The 11022-nt window shown below is 41.5% G+C and overlaps 2 protein-coding genes across 2 annotated transcripts; both read right to left on the reverse strand.

The window, feature by feature from the left end:
- Nucleotides 1-5035: 5035 nt before the first annotated feature.
- On the reverse strand, nucleotides 5036-8186 carry LOC128714835 (uncharacterized). The gene is made up of 5 exons (XM_053809716.1): nucleotides 8087-8186; nucleotides 7435-7511; nucleotides 6531-7039; nucleotides 6277-6409; nucleotides 5036-5485 (listed from the first exon to the last, which is right to left on the reverse strand). Exons 1-5 carry the CDS (start codon nucleotides 8184-8186, stop codon nucleotides 5036-5038), a joined length of 1269 nt encoding a protein of 422 aa, XP_053665691.1.
- Nucleotides 8187-8911: 725 nt separating this feature from the next.
- On the reverse strand, nucleotides 8912-10339 carry LOC128713125 (odorant receptor 9a-like). Its single transcript, XM_053807988.1, has 4 exons — nucleotides 9864-10339; nucleotides 9293-9737; nucleotides 9064-9216; nucleotides 8912-8977 (listed from the first exon to the last, which is right to left on the reverse strand). Exons 1-4 carry the CDS (start codon nucleotides 10337-10339, stop codon nucleotides 8912-8914), a joined length of 1140 nt encoding a protein of 379 aa, XP_053663963.1.
- Nucleotides 10340-11022: the final 683 nt, after the last annotated feature.

Below are 11022 nucleotides of genomic sequence, written 5' to 3' on the forward strand. Positions count from 1 at the left end.
GAAAAACTTTTCCGTACGCATTTAAAATCCTTGAACAGCAAGTGCATGCAGGAAAGTAGTTGTCGCTACCGCAATGATTCTAATTTACTAGCTCTATTTTTTCTGCTTGTTGAGGTGAAATTTTTATTTGCACCGTCAGCACATGCACCGTAACGAACAGGAACATTCATTTATTTGTTGCATTCATTGGCAAGAACAAATGGAGGTAGAGTTTAATGAAAAATATTTCCAATGCAATTAATTAAATTATGTTCGCAAATTCTTATACATGACCCACCTTCTCTATCCTTGAATTGACAGAGCTCTCTTTTCAGTGGAGGTGTATGTCCAACTTAGACATCTTAAATTACTGACGAACAGTTCACCTCTATCAAACTGCCTCCCATCCAGCATGATCTGGATGCACACGTTCCAAAGCACAGTGCCAAAAACTCCGACAACCATGGCTTGCATGACTCCTGATGTGCCATAATCAATAATGTCACTCATTGCGATGGGCGTGTGAGCTTGACGATCTAACAAACAGATTGTCCTTCGGCCACCGTCAGTGCAACCGACACGCCAACCCGGGAAAGTCCTCGAAGACCTAATTTATGCGTTCTCAACTTTGGCGAAGGCAAAAGGTCTAATATATGAGTACGCCGTCGATGTTGTGCCCGAAGCCATACTACACTAGTGACCGGCCATGATGGCACATACTGGTAGAGGCACTGGGTAACGAAAGTGCATCCTCTAATTTATGGTTGTGGTTTGACACGACGCCAGAGCAGGTGACACGTAATATTAATTACTGCACACACTGGGACGGAACATTTCACTCTATTTATCTGCATAAATGGTTGTTGTTGATAAAATCATTTCCTTTGCTGTGGTGTCTTTCTCAGAAAGGGAATGTACTGCTATGCTATGATGTCAACTATGCCCTCAACAAATAACCTATATAATGCGAATGGCAATGATTTACGCCGAATTATGCAAATGAAAATATTTAACACTATTCAATTAATTCATTAATATCCTGTTTAACTTTGTCTGTAAACGTAATCAGTAAGTGTTATTCAATTGAAATGGAATTTGGTAATTAAAAAAATGGAGGAAACCTTGCAAATCGAGGAATAAATAATAAATATTTATCTTATCATGTTTACTTTTATGAAAACATTAGAACCCTGAGTAGATGACTATAGTGTGATAATACATAAACATACATTAATTCAATGACAAATGATTCAATTAAATCATATATCATAATAATGTTGCTCTTTTCACTAAATCCAAACCCGTGTATGTTCAAGAACCCTTCAAATTTAAAGGCATCAGTTTGTTGTCAAAAAACTGATAGCAAGAAAATTTAATCATAGGCATCTATTTCAAACAAGTGTACTGAAATGATCCAAACACTTAAAGCTTGAATGAGTGTGTGTGTGTGAGTGTGGAGAGAGTTTATTCACGACCAATCACATACTAAACCAAGTGAATTCGACTCACTACAATATTTGTTCCTGTTTGCTGCAAGAATACAAATATCAACAGAGGAAAGGTTTTTACAAACCAATACCGATCGCAGCAGCATAACTTCGTGATGGTATTGAGACAAACCAAATAAATGCACTCTTGTCCAAACGAGCGATCCTGTAATACACCTCGGGATGGGACAAACATTGAAACAGTGGGCAAAACAAGTTTATCAGCACAAAGCGGGGTGTAAAAGCAACAGACAAACTGAGCAGGAAAACACAAAAGGTAACAGCTGCTGTACAAAACCAAGAGCAATATTTTCCGCTTTGTCGTGTCTGGAGAAAACGTTGGCGAATGTCACGACGTGTAATTGAATTCTTATTTTTGTATTTCTACAGCATGTGCATTGGTCTGCCATTTCCTGGTTTTACTTGATATTTGCTTTCCCGTGCATACAAAGGGGAACGTTCCAGATGGGATTTATAAACGGTCCGACCATGGGAATTGTGATGCAGTCACAAACGAACTACTGGGCGCCTCCATTCCCATATTTAGTTCATTTATTTGCGTAAAATGACTGTTTTGTTTGCGTAATAGTAAAAAATCAATTTTATTTATTTCTGCCATAAAAATAAAAGCACCAAATTATCCTATGGAAAAAAATCGATTAGCAAGAAAGATAATGCTTAAAGGAATATGTCAACTCCATTCTGGCTCATTTTATTATACACCAAGTCAAACAAAAATTTATTACACTTAGCACGATAAGGTGATAAAAATTTCAGTACTATTTTTTTTTCCTTATGCACCAGCTCCCCACCACAAAAGACCCGAAGTCCTCGAACACGCTAGGCAAACAATCGCAAACCAAACCAATAAAAATGTCCATATGCCAACGGGCGACAGGAACAAAAAAAAAACACCATCGAATAAACGGCTAAGCATATCCGCAACCCCCAAATATTGGATCACTTTGACTTTGCCATGTTCGTGAATGGGTGGGGTTGTTGGGGCACGTGTTTTTTTTTTCTTTGCTTTCCTTTGCTTCAATGGATGAAGGATGGGCGGCCGGTGCAAGATGTTTTCTCATGTCCTATTTATGGTTACCCGAATCAATCGCATGCCGGCCTGCGTTGCATGGAGGAAAATATTGATTGGACGATGGAGTTTTCCTTACACATCTAGACAAAGTTTTGCCGCACCGGGCGCATGTTAGTTGACATCTGGTGCGCCATCAGTTGTTCCTTTCCTGCTGGTGCTGTTGGAAATGTTTGAAATTTTCATTATCAGAAATCATAAAAATTCGAACCTTATTTTCGCACAATATTTTGTTTGTTAAAAACCGCTTGTAGCGTAATGTAAAAAGTAGTATCATTATGTAGTTTTCCGTATAGAAAAATGTGTTTAACAGTTTACATACAATAATACACCTATCGATATAAAATTAAAACAAATCTACTTACCTACTATCAAACATTGTTTTGCTCACAGTTACTCCGAGTTTGAGTCGTATACAGATAAACACAACATAAAATAATGCTAGTACGGGCAGTATCGTAGGGATAGTTTAAACTTTTATTGAAAGTATCATCATTACCAACAGCTTTTCTAACGCTTGTAAGCTTTCCACTCGGCCCTTTCACCATTTTGTTCCGAACCCTTATACCGAGTGACGTGTCTTTGAGTGTGTTTGTGTTGTGTAATACATAAATCTAACTGTATGTGTTGATTTGGCTCGTTCGCATTAATCTTGCTATAAATCTTCTCTTTTGTTGCAGCGTCACATACAATACCATCCTAATAACAAACGGTTCACTTGAATCTTTATAGAGTTTCGGTAAAATATAATAAATAGTGTGTTCACTCGCTAAGTCAATGGTTTGGTGGCCGGAAGCGTAACGCTTACACGGTTGTTTGGTTTTTTTCCGTTTAGCACATATTTTAAATTTAGGTTTGATTTTCAAGTTTTTTGTTGGTTTGTTTTTTCCACCCATTAAGGTACAAAGGCATATACAATGTAACAAGGATTTCATGTACTTTTTATGCACGACACATTCACATTTACACATATTTATTTAAGGGTTGTATATTTTTTTGATTTTTGGTTGGTTTTGGCAACATGTTCATCGTCATATTCAGAATGCTTCACAATACGTCATCTCATGGCTCACTACTCGCCTGCCCATTGCAACGAGGGAATGTGGGATTTAATGGTTCGTAATACCTTAAGGAGCGAGTTGGAGGATTTTTAACGAGTCGTTTTAACCAAGCAGATTGTTTTAAACTTTGTTCTTTTTTTTGTTTTGTTTTGTTTTGCTCTTTCGTTTTATGTTCTGCTGCAAACATCGAACTTTATCCTACTAGTGCTGCGTGTTGGGGTTTTTTTTATTTATTTGTTGGTCGTGTCGGACCAAAGCAGTTGGTCCATTTAATGGAAAGTATTTAACAGTATTTATTTTTCCTGTTTGCTTACTCTGCAGTAAATTCTTTCTCACGTCATGCTTCGTCATGACTATCAGTTGAACACTTGAACATGTTGGGCATGAGATATTGGGGGTGTTTCTTTGTTTACTAAAGATAGAGAAATGATATTGTTTCGTTCGGTGGCTTAAGTTTGCGTTTTTTTTATTGTATAGTTGTAGTTGAAAATAGAAACATTAAACAAAACAATTTACTGTGCTTGATGGTTGATGATTTATGTTGAATTATTAATTATTAATTAATTATATCATTTACTTTCGTTATCATTTAAGGCGCTTCATAACAGGGCCTAAACGTCAAATGTGCGACTGCAATCGATGATACCATATTTACGTATATCGGGTTAAGTACCAAACGGTTAATATAAATCCTTGCGCCGATACAAACGAAACCGACACTCAATACTTTCAGCATTTTTGTTGTAAACATTTTTACCGTAAACGTTTATCCACCGCACACAGTCAAGTATGAACTATGCCTCTGGTGATTTTTCCATTTTTTTTTGCTATTTTTTCCAAAGCCAAAACATGCAATGCTTGCGTAGCGCACTCGTCAATCACAGCTTTACAAAACGAATCAGCACGCGCCCGCCGTCTCGGGGACTAATTTAGTCCCGTTTTTTTTTTGTTCACTTTACTTTACGAGCGAAAATTATTGCTATCATTGGCTATCGGGCGAAGTGTAAATAAATAAAACGAATCGAAAATGCTAGCAGCCCGAACAGTAGCACTCCTTCCCGGGTGGGCCAGTACAGCTGTACCCATCCACCGTCACCAGCACGATGCTTTCCTCCTCCTTAATGGTGGCTGAAAATGTTGCTGAAGTATCATCGATGGCTTCTTCCAAAGCCAAGGTCCTGCAAATGGATTGCACAAAGTGTATGTAAATTTTTCACCATTAAAAGCTAGACTTTTTCTTTGCGACGCAGAAAATTGTTCGCATCGAGCAAAATGCTAAGTACGGCCCGGGAAAGGAGGGCAGGTGGACGAACCTGCACAAATCACTGCCCACTGAATACCAAAATCAATAATTGTACCACCACAATCGGCAGTCCTTTCTGTAAAGTGTCACTTAAGGCTGTATCCACCTACCTGTCTCATGCAACCTTTATGCCGCCGGCACATTCCTCATCGGATGGCACAGCCGGCACCGGCTGGTGGCTACCGTTGGGGCGTTCGGTTTCGGACGTATCAATTGGCAATTGAGATCGGTCGTTTGCCGGTAGCTGTCCCTCATCCAATGCTAAATTCAATGAAGACGAATTGTGGGTGCTATGCAAATAATGCTCGCATTCATTACCATTGACATCATCCGGCACCCCGTTGCCCTCTGTGTCCCAGCCGGTGCCATTGTGTGAGGCTTGGTTCCGATTCAAACGGTCACTGATAGTGGTGGTACCGAAGGTATCTGCATCTGGCACACCCGGCACCGTCGAGAGATCATTATAATATGATCGATTCGTGAACAAATTGTCCTCCATGTCGTACGATTTATCGGAATATTCCGAATATGCGTCCGCGTCATCGTCACAATCAAAGTACTGACTCTGGAATGAATATAATTGGATGTTGGTGTGTGGTAATACATCAGTTAAACGGTGTGAGTAATTATGTGATTTGAGTATTTAAAGTAACAATGTATTGAAAATTTACATTTTTACATTTTTATTTTGAGTATAATTCATTCGTTCCGTGAACGCTCGTAACAGTGGTCGCTGGTGACCATTTTTGTTTATTTTTCTATTAAACTTTAGTCATTCAGTTCAGTTAAAACAAATCAGTTTAAGGCTGCCGATTGTTTAAAAATATTATAAATATTTAAATAAATTTCAAATTCTTTCGAATAAAGGCTTGTAGCGATTAAAGCCTTTACACACTGTACATTTGAATTTCAAATTATTATAGTATATTTAAAACCTTTTGATAGACAAACTAAAACACAACTAAAGACAACTTAACCTAATGATAGACATTTTCAGTTCATTTACAATTTAAATAAAATGTTTTAAACTTGTTGGAATGTTAATTGTTCTTATAATAGCACAAGTAACACGAATTAACATGTTGAATTTACTTTTTATCTAAATGTTACTTTAAGTTCCAAAATTATCAATTACGAAGAACGATCGAATTCAAATATATAATTTATCGTTAAAAAGGTTCAAACCCATAATAATTTAATGAAGCTTATAAAAACGACTACTTATACTTAAGTGAGTGAGTGATCTTATCAAATATTTGCAATCTACTTGGCAATTTGACCAGGAGGTCATTTGGACCGAACTAAATCTAACAATCGTATCACAAGGGATTTCTATCCCTTTCAAAAAACACTCACCTGGCAATCTATGCACCGGCAGCTGTCGGTCAGGGAACACTTGATACCTAGCAGCTGGGCCGCCTCGCTGTACAAATCATTTGCAGATTTGTCAACCGTTTCCGCCCGCTCGAGCGGTGGTGTGGCAATCCACCTGCTTGGCACGAATAAAACAGAGGCGAAAAAAAAAAGACAAACGCTCCAGTTAGCCTGGCCGGCATAAGGACGTCCGGCACCGATTGGCAGGTCCCCGCATCGTCCGCATTAATATTTACCTTTGCCGCAGCTTATCGCCCATTCGTTCCGTGCTGTTAGCCTTCCGTAACCGGTCCTCGTCGAAGAGCTTCCAAAATTTGGCCATTTTCAAATTGTTCCGCCTGTTCGCCGGTTGGTCGAGATGGGCCGGCCCAGTTTTACTGCTGCTAATGTCGGCGCTTTTACTGCTACATTTGTTGCGAAAGGCGATGGAGGTGACAGACGGTGTGGCCTTGCTGGACGATGCAAATCTAATGAATTCGCTCGATTCGATGAAGTGGTGCTGACCGGCAGTGCTGATGTTATCGGGCCCGCTGATTTTGATGCTGCTGATGTTGGTCGAATGTAGGCTACCCGTCAGCAGACCCCCGATCGTGCTCGGGCACAGATGGGGATCGGTCGTACTGCTGCTGCCGCTACTTCCGCCCGCCACGGTCCGACGGTTCTGGTGCAATTCGGCTGCAGTTTTATTATTCACCGTCAGCGCACGGCCAGCCGGTGTACCGAACAGCTCTATCATGTCCATGTTCTGTACGCACCGGAGACAACAGAATGTCAATGGAAATGAGTATCGGGCGCGATACGGACTCAAAATCGCCCGTAAGCTTTAGAGGCTTTCAAGGTGGCAAATTTAGGAGACACGGCGGATCCCTTCATGAATCATGCAGAAAATTACGTGTTAATGAACAACCTGGCAGCTGATGAAATAGTAGGAAGGAGGAAGAGGGACAATTCTCCCCCGCAACAGTGAAACCAATTTCTGGCGACTTTAATTCCTTCTCAGTGAAAAGGCACACCAAGAACGTAAAGTATTTGAAAGGTTGATGGTACGCCGTGTCTTGCCGTGTACCCATTCCCATGCGCATAGCACCGCTATGCGCTATGAACTTATGGCTTCGGTTGAAAAATATCTCGATTACTTACCCCGTATCGGTAGCTGGAATTCAGCACATAGACGGTGTTCCTATTATTGCATTCCTCTACCAGTATATCATCCATCTCTATTAAATCAAAAAGAAGGAATTTCAACCAATAAAACCAGTCAGTACCGATGAAGAGCAAGGATGTTTAAATCACAGCTAGATGAAGTTTACCCTTAACATGCAGCAACTGATTCATTTGATTTGTTGTAATGCTTAGCGACTTAAGTTATTTGAAATCATTTTATTTCAAAGGTTCATTTGAAGATTTTTGTTAAATAATCCTTAATAGTTTGCTTACTAAAACAAGCGATCATAATATCTTTGGTGCTCATTTAAAAACTAATTAAGTTAAATAATTCACAGCTTAAAATTGTTCAAATTGTTTTGAAAAATACAAACCAAACATTCTAACGTACTTTAATTTTGAAATTCAACCCAATTCTACCATATCTATTCAACCCAATTAAAATTCCTAATAAACAAATTAATTTTGTTATAAATTTCAATAGCAAAACATATTTTTTTAACTTAAAACATCCTGCTTATTTCGGGTGCACTGCATTGAAACCGTTCCGAGAGTAAGCAATAAGACACTCCGCAACGCCAGTGTATGCCAATAGAAAAAGGCGCACTCCCACTCGTATGTCGTTTACCTTTGGTGCTAAAGTTCGACGTGTACAGAAAGTTCGCCAACGCCTTCGAAGGATACTCGTCCCGCTGACCTTGGTTCCAAGGGCTGCAAAGCGTAGTCATCCACAGCGATTGGAGACCTGCGATTTTTCGGGGACGGGATGGGATGTAAACACAATGCTAAAATTAGTAACGCAAGCGATGTCATCATTTACTGATTTTATCAACAAATAGTTCCCCGACCTGGTGGCCGGGTGCTACCCATTGGAGTTCGCCCGAAAAACAGGTACGTGGAAGTTTATTGGTAAGAATTTGCAATAGCAGTTGATTTAATACGACAGCAATCGTCTTAATGAACACAAACTGCAGTTTAGTGCTGCTGGTTGGTGTTTGTTTTTTTTATGAATGAAGTGGCTTTCGTTGCCATTAATTGCTATATTTCAGCAATTCATAGTTAAGACAACTTCTTCAATACCACCGGAAGCAACTTTTCTCATTTGTATCATTTATTCAGTGCGGGAGTGCCAATGAGTATCAAAGTTAGAGTCATTTAAATTCTTCATTTATTAGCGAGCAGTTCTACTCCGCACAACACGTCGGGCATAGTGTGATCAAGCTTTAATCGCGCTACTAACGAGTAGCGGTAGGTTACAATAATTTGTAACCAAATGTTTGCATAACTCCGCGTGCGGTAAGCTTCCACGCCAAGGTGCGCAACAACATCTCAACGATACGGTAGGCACGAAATGCTGTTAAATGATGCAAGCTTTGCCACCCATAATAACGTGCTTTGTGCTTTCAAGGCAAACTGTAACTGGCCCACTCTCTGTGGCCCATGTGGTCTACTGCTACTGCTGCGGCTCGGTTTCTAAGGAGAGCAGCATGGTGATGTATGATCCCGTTGAGTTTAAAATCTGTAACGAAATTTGCATATCATTACATGCTGCTACACGCAAAATCCTTATCAATGTCTCAGGACCCCACACACACACACACAAACCTTCTTGAGTGTGGGCAACGTTGCCTTCATGAAGCCACCTTTGGTGACGATGGGCTTCTGGGCTCGCATCATGCATAATCGCAGCAGCCTCTGTACGGCCGGTCGGGCCTCATACCAATTGCTCTGATAAATCGCGTCCGCCACCTTCAAGCTCTGGTGGAAAGGGAGCGGTGCACCGGTGTTACATTTTTGTACCTCTTTCCTTGGTACAACATCACCCAAAACATACCTCATCGTGCATCATGGACCCATGGTAACAGTATATGACCGCCTGCAAAACCATAACGAACGCCATCGATGCGAGCATGAGGACACGCGGCGTGTTCATGAATAGCACAAATTGATAGCCAATAATGCACAGCAGCACCGAGTCTAGCAGCAGCAGGTAGAACACGGTGTACTGGAACAGGCCCGTCACGGCCAGACCCAGCTGCAGCACATCCTTATGGTACGCCACGACGCGTTCCAGCTCGGCTTCCGCGCCGGCCCCGCCGGCAAAGTCAACCGTCTGGAAGCGGTGCTGAATGAGCCGGAAGTGGATCGTAACGCTTGCCGCCAGCTCGGAGAAGCACGTATCGACACTTCCGCTAATGAAGATGCTCATATGTATGGAGTCACAGTTGAACAGGAACGTTAGCGCAAACATAAGCGGATGCTGATAGTTGTGCGGGAAGCTAGTCGCGAAAATAAAAAAAAAGAAAATTTTATTCCGACACGACACAAAATCGTCGCAAATCTGTTCCGGATGTGTTGTGTTTGTTTTGCCGGTTTCGTACGGACACCTCCCCTCCCATACGTACGCCATCGGTGCCACGAACTGTACCCGGCCCTCCGACATCGACCGGAAGATGCCCGTAACGACAGCACTTAGAATGTAGAACCAGCCGACAATCAGTGCCGATGTCATGTAGATTTTCGTCAGCTTCGCATGGAACGCGCCACTGCGGCGAAAGAGCAGCAAATCCTCCACGGTCGCGCGCCGTTGCAGCGTTTTGAACGAATCAATCAGCGCGAACATGGCCGCCGGGCGGAACACGAAGATGTAGAACTTCGAAATAGCCACCATGCATACGACCAGCGTCGGGATGACATCGCAGATCATTGCGAAGTGGTTCACGTGCTGGAATACGTAGATCGATTGCAGCACCATAAACACGACCAGCACACCGAGGCAAACGTTCAGCCGCATGCCGGCGAGCGTACTTTTATCCCGAAACACACCACAGTACCGGAGGTACGACATTTGGGCGTCGAGAAAATCTTCCACACGGGCCATGGTTCTTTGCCGCAGTGTAAAGACCAACGCCAGACCGAACTGGCCCGTCGAGCGGTTGTTCACGGTTTGTGCAAGTTTTTCGCGCGATTGACATTTTCATTACACCGTAATGGGCGTTCGAATGGAAGCTAAGGCGACAGCGGTGTGAAAATTGACACCCCGAAATGGGTGTCCGTGCTAGAACGCGAACAATGCCATTTATGCTGAGCGGTTCCACATTCTTTTGCTTCCCCGGATTTTTTTTTTCATTTGACAAGTGCTTATTAGCGATGGCATCGAAATTGTAGGGCAGCCAGCGAAATGCGCGTCCCATTATTAGGTGTGGAATTGCTTACCTAGGCTTAGCAAATTGCATTGTCAAATTACATTGTTCGGAACGTGCTAGATGAGTTTGTTGAAGGCTGTCGATCGATTCAACCTTAGATTAATATTGAAAGGAAAAATTTGGCGTAATCAACTCTGGGCAAATGCAATATGCTTACAATATGCTCCATCAGAAGCACAATCGTTTTATTTCAAATTATTACTAAAACCAAATCTATCGACCTCATAACCTACGATCATTCGTAACAGCACGGGTTATTGTACTATTACTCTATATTTGCAGAATGGTGGAACACCTCGGGTAGGAGATTAACGATGAAAAACCCTTCTGAGGCTTAGACTTTATCCGAAACTGACGA

The sequence above is a fragment of the Anopheles marshallii genome, chromosome 3 (assembly GCF_943734725.1).
Source record: "Anopheles marshallii chromosome 3, idAnoMarsDA_429_01, whole genome shotgun sequence".
Classification (NCBI taxonomy): Eukaryota; Metazoa; Arthropoda; class Insecta; order Diptera; family Culicidae; genus Anopheles; species Anopheles marshallii.